This window comes from Gadus morhua, chromosome 8, assembly GCF_902167405.1.
Source record: "Gadus morhua chromosome 8, gadMor3.0, whole genome shotgun sequence".
In the NCBI taxonomy this organism is placed as follows: domain Eukaryota; kingdom Metazoa; phylum Chordata; class Actinopteri; order Gadiformes; family Gadidae; genus Gadus; species Gadus morhua.
This window is the reverse complement of record NC_044055.1, coordinates 9,621,657-9,647,989: the sequence shown is the minus strand read 5'-3', so window position 1 is coordinate 9,647,989 and position 26,333 is coordinate 9,621,657. Positions and strand designations below refer to the sequence as shown.

General features: G+C 46.9%; 1 protein-coding gene across 1 annotated transcript; it reads left to right on the top strand.

Annotated features, from left to right (window-relative positions):
* Positions 1-1,986: 1,986 nt before the first annotated feature.
* On the top strand, positions 1,987-24,668 carry prkci (protein kinase C, iota). The gene is made up of 18 exons (XM_030363847.1): positions 1,987-2,309; positions 9,369-9,490; positions 10,988-11,077; positions 13,715-13,765; positions 13,979-14,064; positions 14,213-14,350; positions 14,504-14,558; positions 15,806-15,861; positions 16,639-16,815; positions 18,000-18,097; positions 18,599-18,685; positions 18,800-18,935; positions 19,288-19,375; positions 19,635-19,760; positions 20,076-20,155; positions 20,482-20,571; positions 22,550-22,665; positions 22,791-24,668. Exons 1-18 carry the CDS (start codon positions 2,227-2,229, stop codon positions 22,876-22,878), a joined length of 1,767 nt encoding a protein of 588 aa, XP_030219707.1. The 5' UTR covers positions 1,987-2,226; the 3' UTR covers positions 22,879-24,668.
* The last annotated feature ends 1,665 nt before the right edge of the window (positions 24,669-26,333 follow it).

Sequence of the window (26,333 nt, the reverse complement as noted above, 5' to 3'; positions counted from 1 at the left end):
GAATATCCTGCCATTATGGTAAAACAAGCATACAAATGAAGGGTCTAATCTATTTGTATAGGGACCCACTTGATAACACAATTGCATACAACTAAACAAATTTTGTTGGGGTTTATTTTAAATCCTTATAGCATTTGATGTTGTATTTTCCCTTCTGGTACAACGTCCCCGAACAGAACTGAAGAACAGATATTCTCACAGAGCCTGTCACTCACTTATATATGATGGATGTATCAAATACAACCTCTTAAATTGAACACCTTTAACCACTTTTGCTGGTTTGCTCCTATAGTTCGAGAGGTCCTATATATTAGCGCTATCTGATTGTTTCTGGGGGAGGGTACAAACAATGTATTGTAGTTGAAGTATTTCCCAGAAATACCAATTGAATGTAGTTTCTATGCTCATTGAAAGTCATTTCCGAGGCACGCGTTTGCGGCAATGTGAATTTCTACGCTCTTTTCAGATTAACAGAGAACTGTATATCCCCTCTAAAGCCCCAAACTGTCTAGCAAGACTATGTCCAAATGGATGGGGGTCTGTTTGCCAATCTTTCGGGACAATGCTCAACGAGGGAGGAGGCGTCTGGGTGCTGGAGATGGTTGTTGCCATGGTGACTGATGCTGGTGGGACTGATGGCAAAAACAGCTGCTCTTTTGGTTCCTGTGTCCATTCACTGGGGCTCCTACAATCCATCCCTCATCACCTGATATTCAACCCCATTTGGGTGAACCTTCTCGTTTCAAGGGGTCTCTGAAAAAAGCATCTATACACAAAAATATATACTAACTAAAGAAATAAATGCCAATACACAGGCATTGTCCCACACCAAACACCACAACTCCTATCAACACACAGCATGAACAAGACTTCTCCACACAAAGTTCCCAAATGTGATAGTTAACATTAAAAACACGTGCACGTGTCGTGCGCGCACACACACACACACAAACACACAAAAACACACGCACACACACACACACACACACACACACACACACACACACACACACACACACACACACACACACACACACACACACACACACACACATACTGAAAGAAACATACACAAACACACACTGAAACAAACCCACACACACACAAATATTTAGGCCTCATGCTACATACATAGATAAATATAAACATACATACTTACATACATACATACGTACGTACATACATAATACATACATACACAAATACACAGATACACATACTACATAAAGAGCAATAACAATGGACTCAAGCAAAATACATGAACAACTTTTTTTAAGGTACACAAGTAATGTGTACTGTAAGATGAGGAAAATAAGTTTTATGATCGGCAAGTAATTCAATTTTTTTAGATGAAAGGAAAGTGGCCAATCTTAGGGAGAGACGGAGGAGATAAGAAGTTCATTACAACAGGGGACTAGACATGCTTTTGGTTTTGTAATCCATGTTGTTTTCTTTGCAACTATTATTTTCTTTGCCAGAATAATAATTGCAATTATTGCCTTGTGAACCTCCTTTAAAGTTAATAATATGATAAACTAATGAATGAGACTTATTTTTTCTTATTATCTCTGAATACATATGCTATGGATTGATAAGGAGATTTAAGAAAGAAAAGAGAATTAAAAAATAAAATAAAATTGTGTCAAATGAAGTCAGAATTTACACTAATGATGCATTAGGTGTCCATCAAGAGTGAACTGCACAATCGAGTTCAAAGAGATCAAAGAGGATGAGACAGTAAAAACATACATCCCCTCTCTTCGTCTATTTGGTACGACCGGCAATGGTCTATATAAAAAAAGAAGAAAATAAATTGCATTATCATAACTCTTAATAACAACAACAACACGTACTTACCTAAAAACATATTCTAATTAAGAGCATAAATAATGAGGGATGACAATCTACCAATTCGTTTGGTATTCCATTCTTTAATTCGTGTAAATACCAGAGTTATGCACCCCTATACAATTCCACTAATGGGTTAGTCCGTTGTTAGGCCTTTGCAGTAGGGAGTTGTTTGGCGGACCCCGCAAGTTTTTCTTTACTTGGGACATTGACTTTGTTTATTTACGAAAGTATTCTTTCTTTCGATTTCTGGTAATTTGGCAGCCTACCTGATTTTTTGTCTGAGGGAACACATAAACAAACTATTTCGGGGCACGGTACACCACTACAACGCTACAGAAGGAAGGCATCCTGCTCGGTGGAACCGCGGCGGAGCTTATGATGCCGACGTTGCGGGACAGCACCATGTCCCACCCGGGCGAGAATTCACACCAAGTCCGGGTCAAAGCGTACTACAAAGGGTAAACAGTTTATTGTTCGTATGTGTCGAATACAAACAAACATGTATGCGAACGCTGGCTTTGTGCTTAGACTTCGAGGTGTATCTGATCAGCTGGCTAACGTTAGCTAGCTAAAAGCTATCAAGCTTGCTAATGTGGGCTAACCAGCTAGATAAACTTGACAAGGCAGACAGTCAGGTGAAACTATCCAGACCTGCTGTCGATTCAAATTCGTGCCTGGTAGTTGACGTTATTTATAGCGTTTGTCAGCAGGGTGTTTGGGTACTTGAGGTAAACGAATGAAGCCACTTGAACGGCAATAGTTGTGTCCTCTTTTGAAAACCCAAAGCTCTTTGGGTGATCTGGATCCTTGTGTACATGTCATTAAACTTGGCGTTCCTCACTTACTGCTCGCTCATGTGTCATGTGAGCTGTCGATACCTCCTGGCTAGTTTCCTTATTACGACAACGAACCAGGCTTTACAGGTGGCTGATAGACACGGACTGTGATTTATGATTAGCTGGTTCTTTATGTATTGGGTATAACCATGACGTTATTGGAGGGGGTACAGGGTGGTAGTGTCACCTGACCATAGTGAGTTAAATATTTACTTCTAAGACCCCGTGTGTGTTTCCGTACTCGCACCTGAAGAAGATCTTCGGCCGACTCGGACAATAAAGGTTCGACGACACTCCCCTTTCGTGGTTTCTACATGATTAAGGCACTGATTTAAGTATAGCCTAGACTGGAAAAACGTGTGGTACAAGTCACCTTTTGTCAGGCCTATTGTATGCCAGGCTGACTTATTCGTTCAACAAGCGTTACAATGTCCGGGTTGACAAAATGAGGCATCCAAACTATTTATGAGAGTGGTGAAAAGGAATGTGAACTATGTGGGGGTGAGATGAAGTTGTTTAATCAGTGGTTGGAGTACGTCTATGTTGTAGCCCCTGATGGCAAACATTATTAAAGCATGTCTTTGATATTATTTTATGTAGTTCATGTTGTTTATGTTTTTTTTCGATTGAGACGTGTTCTCTGACAGTAAATTAGGGTGCTTTACTTGTACTGTAAGTTTTGCTTTATTGGATACCTATTTTCTTTGAGATCATTCATTCCTTATGGTATAGCTATTCCAGAAATGCAGAGAAGCTATTATTTTGCACTATAGTATGCATGCATACTTAGATGTATAGCCACTTTCTATTGCCTCAAATCATGGGTGGAAAACACTGAACATTTCAGATCCCACTCAGAATAGCATCTAGGAATGACATCTGTAATACCCAATGCATTGTCCTATGTACAACACTGTTTTCAATGTGGGTGGTATGTTGTTTACACCCATTCAGCTGGTTCTAGTTCTTTGTCAGTTCGAGTGTCAGCACCTTGAGTCTTGTGTCAGCCTGTAGCAGCCTCAGCCTGTCTCTGCTGGGTCTTCAATTGTACTCTTAAAGACAAGCAGCGGACACAGAGTAACGTTTCACCCAGAAGAACCTTACAGGGCAACAAGAGTTTACGTAGTTCACAAAAAAAGGTTGAAGCATCCTCTAATTCAATGTCAATAAAAATGGAACAGACTTTCTTATGGAAGTTCTATTCCTAATCTATTTGGATTGTATACAATTTTATTCAACCAAGTCTTATTACTTTTTAGTGCATGGTTTCTCTTAACTCATGACTTGCACCTGCAAACATTTTTCTAGATTGTTCTGGATTCTTTCCTTTATTGTTGTTGAGATTCGGAATGTGTTTGTTTTTATTTTTATATTTTTTATACCCTCATGGTTGCTAGAATATTTTTTAGTTCTACCTTCACTTTGCTATTTGTTCATTTGGGCCAGTATTTTATTGCAAGAATGTCATACAGTGTAAAAATGATAACCATGCACCCACCAGGTTTTTGCGGAGGACTCTTTTCAATCTTTTCAGTTTATTTCCTATTTACACAAAGGTTGAAATAAAACAACGCTGCCTAAAAAAACTGCTACTGTGTCAGTCAAGCCCGAAATGTTTGATCGAAAGATACCTCTTACGTTCTCCCTTTTATTCAAGTCTCTTGCTTTTAACCCAGGTTACTATAACAAAACTAGAGATGCACCGATTGCAAAATTCTTGGCCGATACCGATTTCCGGTTTTTAAGGAGGTCTGACCTGCCAAAACCGGTTTTTCCGATACCGATTTTCTAAGAAATAATTATAATCATATAATATGTTGATAGGTTTTCAATGTAGTGAGTCCCCGGGACCCACAGGTGGCGAGTTGGGTGGGTCCCTGAGAAATTCAATGGGTCCCGACTCCCCAGTTTAAAAAATGTGTTTCTTTTTTATTATTATTCTATTTCTTAAATGAAATTAATAGTGTTAAACTCAATACATGAAATTGTCATCTGAAAAGCGCAGCCATTTGTATGTGGTGAGCCACTGCTTCAGAAAAGTTCGCTTTTTTTGGGAGGAACATGTAGAAGGTTGAGGCAATTCTTCTGCAGTGGGCTCATCAGGCTCAGTAGAGGGGGAGGCAGAAGTAGGTACAGGCAATGTTGAGGTACTCTCTCTAGGCTGATCAGAGTCAGGGAGGAGTGCAGAGGTAGTGGGGACAGAAAATGCAGCTGCAATAGTTTGCTGACCTGCAATAGGTTTCATCTTCTTCTTTGGTGGTATTTTTGCGTTCTCTCTTCTCTGCCTGTTTCTCGAGAAAAACGGGATCTCGTTGGAAGCGCGATGTATGCGCAGGCGCCGTTTGGGCATAACAATATGTAGGCTGCCGTTCAATGTAGTTTTCATCACCACCACCGGATTATGTTTCATTTATTTCATTACAGCACGTCCCCTAAACGTTACAACATAATCGACACGAATGAGCACAGCATCGAGCAGTGGAAACGTGGGTTTATTTACTATGAAGTTTGTATTTTTAATTGTTGAAATGAAATCAGCGGTGACGAGCTAGTTGTTTTGGTAGCGGCTAAATTAGCATGTCGCGATACTTTGAACAGGGGATCACGTCTGCGCCGAGTAGATGCGCAGAGGGTTGAAACAGTGCTTGTCTGGTCTGCTCACAAGAAGGTTTCTTTGGCCAGTTACTGTGATTAAACACGAGTTGTTTAATGTTCACAATGTATCGTTTTTCATGGGGAAAATTAGATGCGTCCCCGGGACGCATGGATAGTGAGTTTAGTGCGTCCTTTCAGATTTGAATGCGTCAGGGACGCAGGACGCGTACCTAGCAACATGATCCCCCACGGCTTATTTTTGACTTGCAAGCATTACAAACAGCGTGTTTTGGGTCGTCCTGGCACACAGTGAAATAAGTCCAAATCAGCGACATGTTTTTCTTCCCGCGCTCTGGGCGCCTTGAGCTGCTACGCACCGCGCATGCGGGTGAGTTTGATCGGCCGAAAACCGGAAATTACGACAGTGACCGGCAGGTCACCGATTGTGGCCGATTGGATACAAAACCGGCTTTTTTAATCGGCGGCCGGTTGATCGGTGCATCTCTAAACAAAACAAGCTAATATATTCTGAAGGTCGCTGAGAAACTCTTCGCCTTTGGTTCGGTCGCTGGGCTAATAAACAGGACCAGTCAGACTGTAGCTGCTATTCTCCAGGATTCCTGGGCCAGGCATGTTGTTTGGCAGGAAGCGGGGCTTACACTGACTCGACACCCATTTGAATAGGCAGTTCTTCTCAGCAGCTCCCTGTTTGTTCCCCTTGCCCCCTTTTGTACGGCAATGCAGTTGTTTTTTAGTTTTTTTTAAGAGCGATGCTGTGTGTGTATCACTACTTGGCGCTGGCCTTTGTGTACAGCAAGGGAAGCATTGGTGGTTCGGCCCGGTAGAGTATGGGTTGCCCTGAAAGCCCCATCATCCCTTTGCAACCTTCAGCCGCAGAACCATTAAGCTTTGGAAAGCCTGGCGTTGATGTGCCATCTTTTAACGGTCACACAAAGGATGCTGCTGATGGCAAAAGAGCTGGAGTGCTCCTCATCCCACACTGCTTTGCCGGCCATTACCTAGTTTGCACTGGTGTGTGTTTGTGCGCTTGTGCGTGTGTGCGCGCGACGTGTGCGCCTATGCGCTTGGCGCCCACTGTGCTGGGATGCCTCCTGGTGGGAGCGCTGCAGGAAGGACGGGTGGCTGTGTTGGGGGATGTTGCCTAGGTAACCTTGAGCATCCTCTAGTCTAGGTCAGTGCAACTGTTCAATTCATCAAGGGTTTGCGGCTGCACTGCGGGGCTCGTGTGGGAGGGTGGGCAGGAGGGAGGGATAGTAGAGGGCGTCAACGTTGCGGTTCATCAGAGACGGGGAAACACGTGCATCTCTTTCAGTTACATGTATCTATTAATATTTTTTCTATACGTCTGGTCATGGCTCCCTGTGTTTTATTCTGTGCAATGGGTGGGGGTGGGGGTGGTGGTGGGGGCATACCCTTGCCTGGCTGTGGTGACAGAGAGATGGATGGTGCTTGATGTGCCTCTGAGCTCAGTGAGAGGCTCAACGACCCCTATCCCCCGCTTGGGCGCTCACCTGCGACGAATGGCCCCATGCCGGACAGAAGGCACGACGACGCAGTCGCACACTCCCCAGCCCCCTCCCCACGGCAATCTCTATCTTTTTTTATTTGTAGCCGTTCATACCGAGGCTTGATCGTAAGACAGCGGGGCCAGAGAGACATGCCAGGTCTCTCTGTGTGGAATGTTGCTTTCCCACGCCCCCCCCCCCCCCCCCCCCCCATGCCCCATTCCTACCTCTTAGTCAGTAGTGGCATGGTGCGTTGCTGGTGTCTAACTATGAACACATTCCTCTGGCCTTAATCATCCCTAAGAAAACATGGCCCGTGCCTTGGCTCCTGTACACGGCCGCCTTCTATGAATTGAACTCGCTGCCGGTGTTGACCGCGTGTCATTTTCAGTACTTGAGTGCTCGATTTATCATAGCAGTGGTGAGCAAACAAAGGCGTGGATCAGTAAGCTTATAGGTATCGAGCGAATATGTGGTTCAACGGTGCCGCCCTCAACAAAATGGCAATATTCAGCCTTCCTGTTTGTGATTTGCTAGAAAATATAGACTTTTTGGGGGATAACCATGTTAATGTATCTTTCATGTTTATATTGCAGTGGATATGTTTTCAACATCATTTTCACTTGACTGCACAGAATGCATACGGCCCGAGGCAGAGTCTCTCTATGTCAGCAGTGCGTGTTTGTTGAGGGTACCCCAGACATGGCTAAACTTTAACTATAGCCAAATAGGCTCTCTGTGTTTAACGAACGGCCCGAGCTCGGCTTGGCTCCGGTTACACTGTTGGGACTCAATTCGGCTGCTGGAAATAAGGTGTTTTCTGTTGTCTCGCTGTATATAGCACACACTAGACCGTGTGAACGTCTGTCTCCTACACCCCTGCACGCAGTGGTGTGTTTTCAGCTTTTTAACTTCCCTTGTCGTGCCAGGTAGCAGAGACGGAAGAAGAGCCTTTTCTGACTGACTGGCGAGATTAGTGGGCGTGCGTGGGAGTGTAGTCGCCATAGCGGCGGCCGAAATATTTCCCTTTTTTGTTTTTTATTTGGCTTTTGTTTTCTTGTTTTTTTTTTTTCTCCTCCCTGCATTCCTCGTTAGCGATCATTAACGTCAACAGGACGGAGGAGGGAGTTAACGAGAGGAAGGCATCAGTGGGAGGAGGGGCCATAGGTCGTCAGACCTATAGTAGTTTCGCTGGGCACAGAAATATTTACTTACTGGAAGCAGGAACTCTTCAGAGTTTATTACCCTGCTCTATCGGAGCAGCCTTATCACCATCGTCATGAGTCGTTTAGACATTGACATTGAAGCACAGTGTCGAGAAGTCCCACCTTCTTATATTTTTATCATCTTTTATTATTAACTCTTCAGACTTGTTGAAGTAAAGCTCACGATGTGTGTGTGTGTGTGTGTGTGTGTCCATCTCAGAGTTTTTATTTTTATTGTCGGACTATAAAGCACCTGGGCTGATTGGACTTGGAGCCTCATAGGCGAGAGCTGTAACAAAATGAGGTGACCTGCCCCCCCCCCCCCCCCCCCCCCCCCCCTGTAGTCGGGTCCTTGGCCTCCATCTTCTCCTGGCCGTCTCCTCCCCCGGCCATGCCCTTCACGGTGTCCTCCACCGAGCCATGGTCCGCGTCAGACCCCTGGTTGCCTGTGGGCCTTGTAAAACCTCTTGCTCACCCACACACACACTCATAGACTCCTGTTGCGCAGTCACCTCTGTCCTTGTCAACCAGGGCTCTTAGAGTGGAGGACGTTAGTGGTGATCATGGGGGGGGGGGGGGGGGAGGTGGAGGCTGGGATGGAGGTTGGTGGGTGGGGGATGTCCTCCTAGGTATGATTCACTTTGTCAGCAGCCACGGAGCAATTCTGTGAAACCCAGCACTGCTGCTGCTGCTGCTGCTACTACTACTGCTGCAATCGGTTCAATGGTGTTTATGTGTGTGTCTCGGTTGATGGATTGTGGTTATTGTTGTGTGTATGTACTGCAGAGGTGTTGCTGGTGGGTTAAGGTGAAAGAATCCCGGGTTTTTTTCCTTTTTTATTCCCTGTCTGTATTTTCTCCCTCGCTCTGAGTCTTGGAACCAATTTTATATTGCACTGAAGCAGGCTGTGGGCCACTGAATACAAGCGTGTGTTTGCCTGTGATTCACACTGTTTTGGTCTTTCACTCACACTCCCTCCATCCCTCTCTGTCACTCGCTCCCATCGCTTGCTTCTTGTGCTCTCACACGCCCACAGTTGTGCCTTGCAGATCACACGTTATATGTGGCAGACTGAAAGATGGTGTGTGAGTCACACAGGAGTATTTTGAAAGGGATGAAAAAACCCGATTTTAATCTCGAAGTTCCCTTCTCTGAGATTTTCCTTTTTGGTCAATGTCTGAGCTACTGTCGGCCATGGCTATATAACTGAAAGTGTGTGTGTCAATTCCATTGATCAGCCTGTTTAAGTCATTCTATGTTTAGTATTGCGTGTTTGATATTACGGTATGTTCATGCTTGGTAATGGTGGTAAAAACGTCCATCTCCTAATCTAATCCGTCTCCCTTCACTCACAGGGACATCATGATCACCCACTTTGAGCCGTCCATCTCCTACGAGGGTCTGTACGGCAAGGTGCGGGACATGTGCTGCATGGACAACGACCAGCTCTTCACCATGAAGTGGATAGACGAGGAAGGTCCGTCTCCCCTCCTCCCCCCCCTCCTCCCCTCCCAGCCGTCTCCCTGTTCCTCGTGTGCACGGCTCCTTCTCCGTCGACCTCTCCTTCCCGTAGCCCCATTAGGAAAAGCCCCATCCGAATCCATCTCCAGGATTGCTGTAATGATGACCTCGACACCACGGCGTGACTAGTTACAGCTCCAAGTAGCTCATGTCGCCGTCGCCATGGCAGTGCCAAGGTTTTGCAAGATGACAGGCTTAATGATCCACCTTGTCAAGTACGGAGGAGGGATTATTGATAATTTTTTTATTACATCTGAGTAGATGATTGTTGCCAGGGTTACTAACGTGGGTGGTGGATCAGACGGCGAATGGCACCGGCTTCGCGTTAACTCGTCTGGAGGAAATTACTCCAATCCGATGTGTGTCTCGCCAATTAATTTTTTGATTGAAAAGTGTGATTGGTTGAAGTGTGAAGTTCGAATAAACCAGCCAGAGAACCTCGGGAGCACAGAAGACACGTCGTTGTAAACCTCAGAGACTGCTCGGTCCCGACTGAAGATAACTACCATCATTGGGGTTCTGCTAGTCAGCGCAGGGACTGCAGTGTGCGACTCATTTCATATCCCCCCCCCTCTGTGTTTGTGTGTGTGTGTGCGCGAGATGGATAGTACACACACACACACACACACACACACACACACACACACACACTAGTCGATGACAGTGGGAAGAAGAGGCTGGGTGCAGCCCTGGAGTAGGCCCACTCTCGTTTGTGCCGCGCACAACTTTAAAAAGCTTTAAAAAGTCGACAGTCATCGACTAGATGGAGTGGTGGGGTCGCGCCGTACGGGAGAAGGTCACGCTGACCGCCCTCATTAGTACCAGGCCCGTTGCCACCGGTGACCATCCCCAATTCTGAATCCCCCGTCTACGCAATTTAGTTGGGCTACACACACGACCCACACGCAGGCGTGCTGTCTCCCCAGCCCCCCCCCCCCCTCACTCCCCCTACCCAATTAAAAATGCAACCAGTCCAGCGCCGTGGACATTACTGTTTGATTTCGTCTTCTGGTTTTACTCTGACCTTAGGTGAGCTACATTCATCTCATTAGCTCAACATGGGCCTGGTATTCTAAAAGAATACCACCTGTGCACAGCACAGAATATGTATGTATCTTTATAATTTAGTCTATGTTTATTGTCAGATGTTTGTCGCTGTCATTAGCTAGGTAGGCCACCCAGAATGCAATCGACGGTCTCTTCTTCCTCCTACATATGACTTGTATATCGATAACCAGAGGGAATCTGGCTTTGCCTGTTTGTTTGTTTGAATGATTTTCTTATTTGTATTGTTTACGAATGAAAGAAAATGCAGCTGTCCATTGTAATCATGTGTGTCGCCTTTGTTATTCACAAATGACCGATCAATTGTAAGACGTGGGTCGTTTTTCCCCGATGCGGCTGTCAGCTGTCTCTGTGGTCTAAGTGGTGCTCTTGTCTGCTCCCTGGCTAGGTGACCCGTGTACTGTGTCCTCCCAGCTGGAGCTGGAGGAGGCACTGCGTCTCTACGACCTCAACAAAGACTCGGAGCTCATCATCCACGGTGAGTGAGGCCGCCTGCTTCAAAGATAACAATGTTGCAGCTGTGTCTGCGATGAAAGGTACGGGCCATACTCCCCCGGTGGCCATCTTGGCTCTGAACGCCAGCCCGCTGGGGGAATTCGGTGGCCCCGCCCAGCTTGTGTCTAAAAACCAAGATGGCCACCAGGTGGATGATGTCAGTGAGCAAGGGAATCATTTATTGCGGTATTGGCTCGATATGAGTGTGGTTGTGCACTTGTTGCGTACACCACCTTCAAAACTCCTCAAAACTCACCTCTTCACCCTTGCGTACTGCCTGTGACCCCCTCCTCCCTCTTGTTTGTATGCTCGTGTGTATTTTTGAAGTTGTTTTGTGTGTTCCCGGCCGCCCACATTGTTAAGAGTCCTCGAGTTTGAAAGGCGCTCTATAAATCAAATTTCTCATTATTATTACTTGCCCGTGGATGCACCGACACGAAAGCTTACTCAAAGCAAACAAAGGCACCCATCCAGGTGTTGTGTGCTCTATTACGGCGCCCAGCAGTTGAAACGGTATCCGATAGGTGTACAGTAGCAGACGGACAGTGCAGAAAAGGTTGATCAATAGTAGTACTTCGTGTTAAACGTTCAGTGTGTTGAATTTTGTAGCAGAACAGACTTGGCCGACGTGGAATCAAATGTTAATTGTATTATCCCATGAAAAATATCTGTGCAACCTCATCACTATACGCCACTAATCCAACACACTGCGCCTTTTAAATCCATTGAGCAAAAAAAAAAAATGTATAATTTGAAAACGGCTACTTAAAATGACGGTGGCTGAATTGTGCAGCATTTGCAGGTTACAATCTGTACTCCGTATCGGTAAGTCCCCCAAAGGTAATTACCGGGTACTCGCACTGGTTCTTGATAAAACGCCATGTGTGTAGCCTTCCTTGAAATCAAACCACGTCTTCAGCTAAACCCTCGCTACGACAGTCTTTGCACAACCTTGGCTGATCCCCCCCCCCCCCGGTGGATTCCCATAGCGGCGCATTCTAAAAGCGCGTCATTGATTCTTGCGTCCGCATGTATTTATTTTTTCCGCCAGTGCTCCGTTTACACGGGCCGCGGCGTGTATCTGTTAGCGCAGGCGAGCGTGTGCACAACAATAGAGACATCAAACATATGGCTTGCGCTGCGCTGACCTGTGTAAAAACATTACTTCCGCTGTCGACGTCTGGGGGGTTGCCGGCCCGCCTCTGGCTAGATCCCTTCCCCGTGCCCACCCTCCTCCATCATGCCCGCCCATCCAGGGGTCTGGCCTGGATAACGGTGGGGGGGGGGGGGTGTTATGTGGACTCTGAGGAATACGTGTGTGTGTGTGTGTGTGTGTGTGTGTGTGTGTGTGTGTGTGTGTGTGTGTGTGTGTGTCTGAAATGTAATCAAGGCGCAAGGCGAAAACGATGGGTGAGGGGTCAAAAGGAATGCGGATGCTGTTGTGGGGGAGGGAGGGGGTCGGACCCCTGCAGGGGGGGGCTGTTTGCTAACGAGCGCACTTTTCGTCATTAGCCCAATGCCTCGCGCCGGCTGATAGACCCCGCCCCCTTGGAGAACACACACACACACACACACACACACACACACACACACACACACACACACACACACACACACACACACACACACACACACACACACACACACACACACACACACACACACACACACACACACACACACACACACACACACACACACACAACCCTGCTTCTTTTCTGCCTCTCCGAGACCCCCTCGATCGCGCCGTCTGTCTGACTGTCACTGGTTCATTATAGAACAGAACAGCCTGGGGCCTATCTCTCTCCATTGTCAGCAGGTGTTCATAAATGCAGTAATGAAGTGTAGGTGTCAAATATAACACCAGACAAACAACCGCAAGACAATTATTCTTAAACCTTTCATTTCTGATATCGGATAGATAATTTTCACTGTTGTCTTGAATCTTTATTCTTTGCTTTGTAAGAATGTATTTTTTTCCCCTGCCATAACACAATTACACACCTGTCAGATTGAGAGAAAGGCAATTATAATTATAACATTTTAATTACATGCCCCTCAAGAACGCAAAAATAAATCGATTTGACTTTTATAATAAGGATCAGATGCCCAGGATATTTGCCATTTACTATGTCACATCATCAACATTGTATTACAGACCGTAAATGCCACATGCTACAGTATATCATGAATGACGTGGTTGTATCTGCATTAGAGATATAGTGGACTTAACATGTGAGGTCTCATTTTTGATCCTATTCCATTCTGGTTAAGAAATTATGTGCATTCCTGCCAAGCAGTCTCTGTTGATTATTACTAGTCTGGTCAGGGCAGGCAGATTTTCATCCATATTGCACTCTCCATCTTTCTCCACACCAATGTATCAATGCTGTCCCTCACTTTTTCCTCACTAAACTTTGTAATGCTCTCTCTCTCTCCACCAGTGTTTCTAATGCTCTCTCTCTCTCTCTCTCTCTCTCTCTCTCTCTCTCTCCAGCAGTGTTTGTAAACCTCTCTCTCTCTCTCTCTCCAGAAGTGTTTGTAATGCTCTCTCTCTCTTGCTCTCTCTCTCCAGCAGTGTTTGTAATGCTCTCTCTATCTCTCTCTCTCTCTCCACCAGTGTTTCCATGTATACCAGAGAAACCAGGCATGCCTTGTCCCGGGGAAGACAGTGAGTCATGGTTTTTGTTATTCCAGTATCACCTCACTTTGATCTGATATTAAGCCTTGAGGAGCCCCGCTTGCTTCTATTGAAGTGGCGGTTTCTTGCACAAAGTAATGTTTTTAAATCCATCATCAGCCGTGGGAAACACAAACACACGCAGACACACACACAGTGATGAAATGGGCTCTCACGCGTCCTCTGCTCCCCGCGCGACTCTAGAGTCTATATACCGACGAGGCGCCCGGCGCTGGAGGAAGCTCTACTACGCCAGCGGCCACGCCTTCCAGGCCAAGCGCTTCAACAGGGTGAGCAACGCACGCACACACACACACACAAACACGCGCGTCACGGTTCGCTCCCGTAATGCGTTGGCGGGTACTGTTTTGCACCGGCGATCGATGGGGAACAGGGTTGTCACTGACGCTCTCCTCTCCTCCTCGCGGGGCCGGGCAGAGGGCCCACTGCGCAATCTGCACAGATCGGATCTGGGGCCTGGGCCGCCAGGGCTACAAATGCATCAACTGCAAGCTGCTCGTCCACAAGAAGTGCCACAAGCTGGTCACCGTGGAGTGTGGGAGACAGGTGATCCAGGTGAGGGCTCTCTCTCTCTCTCTTTGTGTGTGTGTGTGTGTGTGTGTGCGCACGACGGGTTAGCGGTGGGTGGCCCTGTTGGAACATGGCAAATATCATGGCGGCTTGTGAAATGTGTGGTTTTGACTACGGTACCCGTCCATTGTCTTCCAGGAACCCATCATGGCTGGCTCAGATCCTTCTCCATTAGACCATCCAGAACAACCAGGTAACACTCACTCCCTCACTCACTCTGTCACTCCCTCACTCACTCTGTCACTCATTCACTCACCCTGTCACTCAGTCACTCACCCTGTCACTCAGTCACTCACCCTGTCACTCACTCACAGAGGCACCCCGCCCACCCCACTAGGACATTTCCCTGGCGGCAGGCAGGCTTGGCTGCAGATCAGCTGCGTCATGTGGGTGTGATGGACCGATGGTGGGGGGGGGGGGGGTGCTCCTGTGTACCAAACAGACTTAAGACCCGTCAGGTGGTTGTGAATCTGGACCCGCTGAAGGAGCTTAAGCCCCCTGCTGCTATTCTCGGAGAGGCGGTTTTATTTCAGGCTCCACGGCGAAAAATAAATGCTAGGGCTTGTTTTGGTAAAACGCCACGATAAGAAATATGCGGGTTCAACGTCTCAAAAGGTTGTCGCTTTGCCCATGAACGATGTGCGAGTTAGTGGACAACAAAGACGATGTATCCGTCCGAAGCCAGGCCAACACATCCACTCTCCATAAAGTCCTGTGTCCATGATCCATATGTTCCCTATGGGACGAGCGTCAGAACTCCACGCTGACCAACCAATCACACGACGTGCATTAATAAACGTCTATATTCATATAATTCATCAATGAATATAACCGCAACTGTACTGCCAAGACGGCAAACTATAACAAGAACAGAAAATAGTCCTGAACCTTATCAAAACGTTGATGTCCTGTTCGCCTCTCCCCGGTGATTCCATGGAGGCGGTGGTTCAGCCTAGTTCCTGGCTCTGTAGCTGATGCTTTATGGTGCTTGAGCTTATTTATGTCCCTCAAACGACTTCCATACACATCAATGCCTCCCGGCCCACTGCAAGTGGCAAGGGTGCTCTATCCTACACGTTGTAGATACAGTTAAGTGTAGGATATTGTTTCCCCATCTTTTATTTTAAACGTTATTCACGCCTTGTTAATTTATTTGAAGGTAAATGTAGTTGACCCGACACTTGCTGGCGTAGAGAGAGCTGCGTGAAGGGGTTTCTGTTACTGAGATACAGAGGAGTCTCTCAGAGGCTGGCGGAATAATAAGGGGGGGGAGGGGGGGTGGAGTAAATCCAAAAGCATGTGACGATCTCTCACCTATTTTTTTTTCCTCCGTCTCCTGGCGGGTCTTTCCGCCTTCTCCCTCGCTCCTTCTGTATCGTCTGTCACCCTGTCTGCCACCCCCCCCCCCCCCCCCCCCCCCCTCCACCCTACCTCTCCCAGGTCCTCTAAATAAAGACTCCCGAGAGAGCCCAACCTACGAGGGAGAAGAGAAGGAGGTGAGAAAGAATCTCTGCTGCTGCTGTATGACTGTGTGTGTGTGTGTGTGTGTGTGTGTGGTGTTGTGTGTGTGTGAGCGTGTGTGTTTGCCCGCCCACCTCCGACAGACCGCTCGACCGCCGCGGGCAGCCGTGCACGCTCCATGAGGTGCGCACACACCCGCTCCCGTGCGCCGGTGTGAGCCAGCGTAGCGTGCCAACGCAGGCCTCTCTCGGCATTGATTTCCGTTCCCGGAGCTCATAAAATAACCTTTTATCACAGCTCTTAACACCGGGGGCTGATGAACCGCCAGGGTGGGGTAGGGGCGGAGGGGGTACCACGGTCCACTCAGAGGAGAAAGGGTTTGAGGCGGACGGAGGGACACACTCGGATAAAGAGCTCACCCAGGAGTGCTTTTCTGGGAGACTGTGCGAGGGCTCGGGGGACGAGTTTGAGTTGAAGAGTGCTTAAATTAGTTTGTGTGGGAATCGGTCGAAGGCTGTCGGGGGAGGGAGCGGTACTGAAGTAGAGATGGGGGGGGCATTGGTTCAGCTCAGAAAGGCTAACACCACGGTAGGGGCTAGAGACAGATTTCAACAGGGTGCTCACTCCCGTCACGGCTGTCATTAAACTTCCCAGTGGATGAGGATGTACTGTGACTACAGAGCTGGGATCACGTCCGGGACCAGTCTGTATCCCACGTCATCCAAGGCATTAAAGCACATGGGCTACATGCGTCTTCAATCCAACAGTTATAGACCCCCCCCCCCCCCCCCCCCGGCTACTGCTTTGCCCAGGCACGGAGCAGTCGAGAGACGGGGAAGTCGGCGTCCAGCCTGGGCCTGCCGGACTTTGACCTGCTGCGGGTGATCGGGCGCGGCAGCTACGCCAAGGTGCTCCTGGTGCGGCTCAAGAAGACGGAACGCATCTACGCCATGAAGGTGGTGAAGAAGGAGCTGGTCAACGACGACGAGGTGGGCTGCCCAGCGCACCTGTACACACTCTGAGTCCTCTGTTCTGACTGTCAGGGAAATAATGGTTTAGTTAAGTTCCCTAAAAAGAAAGAAATAGCTCTTGGGTCTTAATTGGGCAACCTATGAAATTTTGATGTTTTGAATAGATTCCGTACCACATAAAGATTTAGAAAAAAAAAAATATATATATTCGATTCATTTTTGCTGATTTGGATCTATGTATTTGCCTTTTTCAAAAGGTTGAATTAAAAATGTATGAATTCAGATTACCTTGTTTTCAATGGTCATCTGAATGTCCAAACATTAAATATTGTGTGCTCTATACAGTTTTAAGTTATTTGTGCTGCTATGGTGTTTTGAAGTTTGTGTCGAGTTCCCCACTAGCTAGCCACTTATAGATCTGCCACATAGTGGGGGCCATTTATGTTGCCCAAGGCCATTCATCTGTAAAATAATCACCATGTCAATTATGTTTCCGGTAATCTTTAGTGACGGCATGTAATGAATGATTTATAACGTCTGGAGTCGTGCCTCAGACACTGTGGATGGAGGGTGCCCTTGTTTGATGTTACACATCACACAAGTTGGGGTGAAGGTTGGTGCAACGGCAGAGCCATCGCTCTGGCCTCCACTCCGTCCATAATGGGTGCAATTAGCCTGCCTAATTGGAACAGATATTGGCTTTGTCTCGCGTGATGGAATGTGCGTCCCTCCTATCGTCGGGTGGCCAGAGCGATGGCACTCGGCGACGGATCTCGTTAGCCTCGTCACTCGATAGAGGAGTCTGGGGGAGGCTTGGATAACCGTCACGTCATCACACATCGATCCCTGCGCGCGCACGCGAAGCGCCGTGGCTGTCGGCGGTGGTAGTAGTTAGCCTTGATTAGACACACTTGGCGTGATTGACGAATTGACATGTGCTCACCGATCAATGGCCCAAGTGTTTCTCTGTCCCCGTCCTGTCAGCGGGCCCACGTAGCCACCGCGTCCAGACAAACGATCATCTGCCCGTCGATAATGTAGCCCCCCCCCCGGGCAACACCGTTACCAATCAGCTGCCCTGGCCCCACTATCTGGCTTCGATCCCACAAAGTGCTTTTACACGTTCAATGTTATTCTGGCAGAATTCTTACGTGTGTGTGTGTGTGTGTGTGTGTGTGTGTGTGTGTGTGTGTCACCCCCAGGACATTGACTGGGTCCAAACGGAAAAGCATGTTTTCGAACAGGCGTCCAATCACCCCTTCTTGGTGGGCCTCCATTCTTGCTTCCAGACAGAGAGCAGGTAAGAACTTGCCCCCCCCCAGCTTCTATAGCTCTGACACAACCTAAAGATCCCCTAATATACCACCAGGTGTGATGTTGATTAGCCAATAAAAGCCATTTCACAATCGGTCCTCTAGTGAAATCACTCATGGTCGATTCATATGTAATCAACATCCCAGCTGATGGTCAAATAAATATCTGACTTTTTTAATGGGTGTTCGCTTTGGAGTTATTCCTATAACAAGACCGGGAGTTGATTTGTGTTTGCAAAAGTTTTTTTTTTTTTTTATCAAGCTTTTTAATGCATTAACATTCTGAGGCGTATTTCGACATCATGGTTGGCGCTTGGAATGTATGGAACTGTAGACAGACAAACTGATCATGTTAAAACAACATTGTGTTGAGTGGCAGGGTTTTTGTGTCGAGTTCATCACCCAGATTGATGATCCTATCTTTCAAATGAGAAATGAAAGAGAAAAAGAAACGCGAAATCAAAACATGTTCCAACGTCTCCCCACAGACTGTTCTTTGTCATCGAATACGTGAACGGCGGCGACCTCATGTTCCACATGCAGAGGCAAAGGAAGCTTCCAGAAGAGCACGCCAGGTGGGGACCGCCTCAATATCCTGATTTAATATCGCTCATATACCTGGAGAGGTCTCAGCCCGTCTGCTGGTGTTGCCCCGGGCCCCATTCAATAACAAAATAACCCTGCGTCAGATTCTACTCAGCGGAGATCAGCCTGGCACTCAACTACCTCCACGAGCGCGGCATCATCTACCGGGACCTGAAGCTGGACAACGTGCTGCTGGAGTCCGAGGGACACATCAAGCTCACGGACTACGGCATGTGCAAGGTGCAGTATGCCCGCTTATTATCTACCAAGTGGGTGCTAAACATTGGTGGTGGTTGGGTCCCCGCCTTCACTGTAAAGCGCTTTGGGTGACTTGAGAAGCGCTGTATAAATGTGAAGTGAATTCATTATACACGCACAAACGAAAAGGAACACACACAAACATGAACACACACACATGTAAAAATATAACCGTGCACCCACCAACTCAATTAAACTCCAAGGATTTTTAATTTTATTTATAGATTTGTTATGTTCTTTGGATTTACTGTGTTGTCTTTTTGGAGTGATTAGTGATCATGTGAATAGTGATCCTTTGAATAGTGATCCTGAACCTGATTTGCTTGTGTAACAGGAGGGCTTGAGACCAGGAGACACGACCAGCACTTTCTGTGGCACCCCCAATTACATCGCCCCTGAAATCCTGAGAGGAGAGGACTATGGTGAGAGTGCAAACTTGTTTTGGCCCACTTTGCACCGTCCAATAGGCTGAATGAATTATAACTGAGAGGAAAGGAGTGCTGCTAATGTCTGACAAAATCCTTAGAAGACCTGAGGTAGTGTTTGCGGGATGAAAACATTGTACATTATTGAGGATTCAAACTGTAGCATGCATGCGTGTGTCTCTCTGGACACTCATCGTCATTACACACAGATGCATACATGCCCCCTCACGCCTCCATGTGGCTGTGTGCGCCTCAGGCTTCAGCGTGGACTGGTGGGCTCTGGGGGTGCTGATGTTCGAGATGATGGCCGGGAGGTCACCCTTCGACATCGTGGGGAGCTCGGACAACCCCGACCAGAACACGGAAGACTACCTCTTCCAAGGTAGCCAAGCCTGGCTCTCAGCCTTTTTTCTACGCAAACGTTGTCTTACATTTTCCAGATGAATAGAATCTGGTTTGCTTTCAGGCTCTGTTGTACTATTATGCTTTCATTATCAGAGGTGTGTATATTTGTGATCATATTTTACGCTTTAATATGCTAGTGTATAATAACAATAGTATCCTAATAATAGTAACAACACCTCTGGTATTGCTGTAAATATTGTCAATCGTACTGCTACAACACACACATTGGTTGAATCTACCGGAGTGCTGGATTGACGTGCCCCTGTCTCCTTTCGTCTTTGCCGCTCTGCAGTAATATTGGAAAAACAGATCAGGATCCCGCGGTCGTTGTCCGTGAAGGCCGCCAGCGTCCTCAAGGGATTCCTCAACAAGGTAAGGACCTCACTGACCATAAACCTGTGACTCTCAGCGCCACGATCGCTGCCGGTCGGTTGATGTGGTGGTTGTTGGCATGGTAACGGACTGGACGGATGCTCCCCGTCGGTCGCTGTTGTCATGGCCACTGTTGCTCCCAGTCTGTTTTCCCTGTCAAACACTTTAAGTTTCAATCATCATCACCCCCCCCCCCCCCTTCCCTCCTCTTCCTCCTCCTCCATCTACTTACCCTCCACCCCCCCCCCCTCTCCAAACCACCCCTTTTCCACACCACCTCCTCTGCCTCCTCGTCCCACTCATCTCTCCATCTGGTTCTCTCTCAGGATCCCAAGGAGCGTCTGGGCTGCCACCCGCAGACAGGCTTTGCTGACATCATGGGCCATCCTTTCTTCCGGAACGTCGACTGGGAACTCGTGAGTCATCCGCACTTCTGGTCCCATCTCGCTATCTCCTTCGCTCTCTCTCTCTCTCTCTCTCTCCCTCTCTCTGTCTCTCTCTCTCTGTCTCTGTCTCTGTCTCTGTCTCTGTCTCTGTCTCTGTCTCTGTCTCTGTCTCTCTCTGTCTCTCTCTGTCTATCTCTGTCTCTCTCTGTCTCTCTCTCTCTGTCTGTCTCTGTCTCTCTCTCTCTCTCTCTCTCTCTGTCTCTCTCTGTCTCTCTCTCTCTCTGTCTCTGTCTCTCTCTGTCTCTCTCTCTCTCTCTCTCTCTGTCTCTGTCTCTGTCTCTGTCTCTCTCTGTCTCTGTCTCTGTCTCTGTCTCTCTCTGTCTCTGTCTCTGTCTCTCTCTGTCTCTGTCTCTGTCTCTCTCTGTCTGTCTCTGTCTCTCTCTGTCTCTGTCTCTCTCTGTCTCTCTCTGTCTCTGTCTCTGTCTCTCTCTGTCTGTCTCTGTCTCTCTCTGTCTCTGTCTCTCTCTGTCTCTGTCTCTGTCTCTGTCTCTCTCTGTCTCTGTCTCTCTCTGTCTCTCTCTGTCTCTCAATCTTTTTGTTTCGTCACGTTTATCTATTTTCCGATACGATGATGAGCCAGGTGCACGCTCAAGGGCGTAAAGTGTTCCCAGGGCCGATAATGACGTCACGGCACGCTATCGGCCCGACTGGTTCAAAGCCAATCCATGTATTGATCCCGGAGGGGTCGGGGAAACAGGCCAGACCGGCCACTAGACAGGCCAGGGTCAAATCGAAGTGCACCAGGTCAACCTCACTGTCTCAAACATCTCAGCTGAAGCACCCCCATCACCACCCCCCCCCCTCCCCCCTCCTGGGCAATTCACCGCAGACCAGAGGTCATCTAAGGGATGACACAGAACAGAAGTTCCTGACGTAAACCAGACTGGAGGGGAGAACACTAAGGAAGGGGGGGGATGGGGGTTGTCTGTACAAACACACACACACACACACACACACACACACACACACACACACACACACACACACACACACACACACACACACACACACACACACACACACACACACACACACACACACACACACACACACACACACACACACACACACACACACACACACTGGGGAGGAGAAGAAACGTAAGAACATTGAAAAGCAGGGCATCATTAAGTCATATCACAGACCGATTGATAAGGGCAAGCAATAGATTGGTTGTTGTTCTTTTTATGGTAGCCCCAACAGGCTGAGGTCTTTGGACTTTTAGACCCAGACAGCGAAGGGGAGCCAGACAGATGGATAGAGATAGTCGAGCCTGGCAGGACGGCCCACAGAGGGATCATCATGACCTTTCACTGTCGGGCCTGGGCTGCCCTAGACCCATCAGTCGCTCAGGCTGTCTGGAGGCATCGGATTACACCTCTTCCTGCCCACCCTGCAGTCTGCCCTGAAAGCTGTCCCTGCACTACCCCTGTCTGCCTTCAGGGGGAGCCCCTGCTGGTTCACAAACACTGCTGCTCCGCGTGTCACCAGTCACTATCAGAGTAGCACAGACTTTAGCCAGAAGTAGGACAATGGGAGTTTAGTGTACGTTTTGCGTTTTGTCTTCGAATGGATGATACTTTTTGAGCACTTTGCACTGAATCATTTTCTGTAGAGTTTTTTTGACAACATTTTTTGACACTTAAGTCAATTGCATTCAGGAAAGCCAGTACATAAATATAGGTTGGAAGAATGTGAATAATAATTACATTGTAGATAATGTCCGATTTAATAATGGCAATTCACATAAAACAACAGATTTCACGCATTTCATATCTCAAGCAAGTGAGGATCGGGTCTTCTCTTTCATCCTATGTGCATTTAAGCGTCTTAGAGTACCATATTAAGCGCTATATAAATTTCATTTATTATTATTATTATTATTATTATTTGAGTCATGCGTCTGTAGTTTGTATTCATGCTAGCCACCTGGGTGTGTGTGTTTCAGATGGAACAGAAGCAGGTGCTCCCTCCGTTCAAGCCCAACATCTCCGGAGAGTTTGGCCTGGACAACTTTGACGCCCAGTTCACCAACGAGCCCATCCAACTCACACCTGATGATGAGTACGTCCTGTTCCATCGACATCAGACTCAAATAGTCTTTCAGCGATGTTGTGAGGAATCTCCTTTTAACCAATGCTCTTCTTCCCCTTCCCTAATCCTTCATTTTGATTTTTTTTTTTCCTCAGTGACGTTGTCGAGAAGATCGACCAGTCCGAGTTCGAAGGATTTGAGTACATCAACCCGCTCCTGATGTCCGCCGAGGAATGTGTGTGAAGGGACCCTGTTGCTCCTGCTTGCAATCATACACACGCACACACTCACTCCTACACTCGCAAACACACATTTACACCGACGCGACCCCGGCCACCGGTTTGAGGGGTCACGCGTGGGCCCCGAAAGAACGCTTCCTTGCCAAAACCATTTTCACGCTCTGCCATTTATAACCACTAGCCCTTAAGTCTAACCTCTCGTTTCTTAATTATTTTTGTATCATGTAAAGCAGCACTGTTACCATTTCTGCTCGTGGAGGGGCCTTCTTTGTTTCGTGGCTGTTGAGGCTGCAAGGTGTTTCCAAGGTTACTGGATTGGGATTGTGAGGGACGGAGGGGAGGGTGAAAGAGTCAGACCACTGGACATTAACTATGTTCTCCCGCTTTCTCTTTCTCTCCTTCTCCCCCTCGTTTTGACAGTTTGTTTTCAACACTCATTCTATTTGTATATATATAAATATATATATATAAATGTAACTACAATTCAGGATATGCGATAGACGAGTCCTTTTTAAGAAAAATGTAAAAACAAGTCTTGAGTCCATGAGCATTCTTGTTGATGGATGGATGAAAGGCGGAAAAATAAATACTCTTGTTTTATTTTATTTTTTAAACAACCAATGGGTAACTATCTATACATGTTGTGCCGGCCTGGTTATCGGATCTAAAAGAAAGGTTTGGCTTCCCCTTTATCAGCGACGTGACGGACGAGAGGAGGTGTGAACCGGACATAAATAACGAGCAGAAAAATGACAAACTGTGAATGAAGGAGTAAACGACAGCGACCACAAGAGCAATGGAAGGGCCATATATACTGGCACGCTCAGCCGCTAAATTTAGCAACGCTGGGGATCTACACAATTCACGGGTACGCCCGACCACAAACATGTTTTCTGAGTAAGCGGTTTTGCCAGTTTGTTTTAGCAGGTACAGTATCTATAACCTGTATAAATAGGAAAATGTGCTGTATTGAGAGAAATTTTATATATATATATATATATATATATAAATAAAGAATTATGTTTTGCTTTTTTTTTTTTATTCCATGTCTTAATTCTGTTCCATTTGTACCATTTATATTCTTCCCCCTGCGGCAACCATTCCATGTGTCTTTTAATGTCAATCGAAACACTACATGACTGCTGAAATCAAAGCTCAGCATGATGTCTGAGGTACCAAACGCTTTCACTTCACATCTATTGCTTGGGAGTCTGCAGTCGTCAGAGATCTCCACAACCCCCCCCCCCCCCAAACAGCCTTTACAAAAACAACTGTCATTGGCATCTGCGGTACTCAGAATGAAACCCTCCACTCTGATCATTTTATAACCGAGATATCGTTTTCCTCACAGAGTTTTAATCAAACTTCTCTGTAGCATTTACAATCTCCCCGGGAACTGTTCTTTTGCCCCTCACCTGGACTTGGGTAAAGAGGGCACATTTACACCCTGCTTTTGGAGTCAAAATGTAGTTTTACTTGTAATATATTTATGGGCTCACGTGGTGAACAGAGGAACAAGCACATTGAAGAGTTGTTACATTGTTTTCTTATGTTTATCTCTGTTTTTGTTTTGTTACATTTTTTGTAATCACATTTTTCTTTTCTATCTCTACGTTGATTTGTAATTTGTAACTTGGGTGACCCATGTGGAAAAAAATGATTGTTTGGATAATAATGCTGATGTGTTTTTTGTTGGTCTGAGATGAATGCCAATGAGACGCCATTCTTTTATCAATATTATATCAAGAGATAAGGCAGAAGATAAAATAAACATTTTATTTCCCCCTTGTGATACATCGCTTTAATGTTATTGTGCCACAGATAAAACTGACTGACCAGAGTAGGCTAGCCTATAGACGGTGATGCAATCGTTTATGGTGCAACCTCAATGGTGGTCAATGGTCAATGGTCATTTCATTAAAACGACCTGTAATTGTTTTATTGCCAGGGCACCTAGAAGGCTTTTCCTGATTGCACACAGCTTTCTGGGAGACGGGATATAAGGGTGTGCCCTGAGTTCATTCCCCTGTAGCTGCATGTGGTCAGGTGACCCCTGGCCCTGATTCATACTGGTACATAACCTCCCCCCAAACGGGGTGAAAAGGTCCTTGACAATAGCGTTCTCCCCACACACACACACACACACACACACACACACACACACACACACACACACACACACACACACACACACACACACACACACACACACACACACACACACACACACACACACACACACACAACGCCGAGCAGCGAGAGGTAAAAAAAATGCCCAACTGAAGTGATGTATCAAAAACGATGAAGCCATTGATTTGTGTGCAGCAGTACCGGATCGACATTTTCAAATTCCCATTTTTCTTAGTCTTCTGACGCAGGCCTGTACGTTTATTCAGATGAGCCGAGTGTTGCAGGCCTACTGTACTAATACACCGTTCGCATAACTGCGAGACAAAGCCGTATAGAACAAGGATAAATGCCTTCTCGCATGTCTGTGTTCCCAGGAGGATGTGTTTGACATTGTTCTCGTGCCCTTTACGCAGAGAGAAAGGGGGGCGGGGGGGGGGGGTATAAGCACATCCCTCCAAGGCAGAATAGTTTCTCATCACCGTGTGGAAGACTAAGGTGAAGAAGACCAACCTTGTATCATTAATGATGTAAAACGGCGTAGGTTTGAGGGAAAACACCCCGTTTTAATTGCTTTTATCTTGTTTGGTGTTTTACGCTCAACCCTGGAGGGATTCATTAAGGACTGGAAATAATCACCACGCTGCGAAAAAGCCACCCTTTTAGTAAAGCATACTTGAAACACTACAAGGTGCGTTGAGGGGGCTGTCGTCTGTGTACAATGAGAAGCTTGGCGGTGAGCGATGTGTCGTTGTTGCATACATGAGTGTTGTCGTGCTATAGGCCTATATGCTTAATAATTGTAATTACAAGAATGGAGCCTAGTGGAGTGCCAAAATCACAGATAATTTCGTGAATATAAACTAGCAGCTTCCTAGAGACCGAAATGCTCTCCAACTCCAAAGTCTAAACCTTATCTGATAATTCACAAACTAGGCTACTATACATCATTTATGTCAGCTATAGTGAATAGGCCTACGCTGATTCCCTGTAAGATGAAAGCCGTCTGTGATGCTATAGGCTATAGATGGTCGTTTTGACCGGTTGTCATGGCTAAACCCTTAAAAGAAACGTGACCTCAGACCTGAGGCAAAGCAATGATCATTAGGGCTTACCCCACTGCAATTTCAAGGATCAAGCCAATGGACAGCTAAAGACGTGTTTCGATATTCGATATTGATTTTAAAAGGATGAGGTTTGAAAATGATTGTAAGGTGTCCGCCCCCGGGGGTCCACTTAGTGATACTTCGAGACGGAGCTTCCCTTGATAGAGCTCCATAATGCGCTGTACATTATTATGGCTCATCTACTGTCTGTGCGGATCTGTGCTCC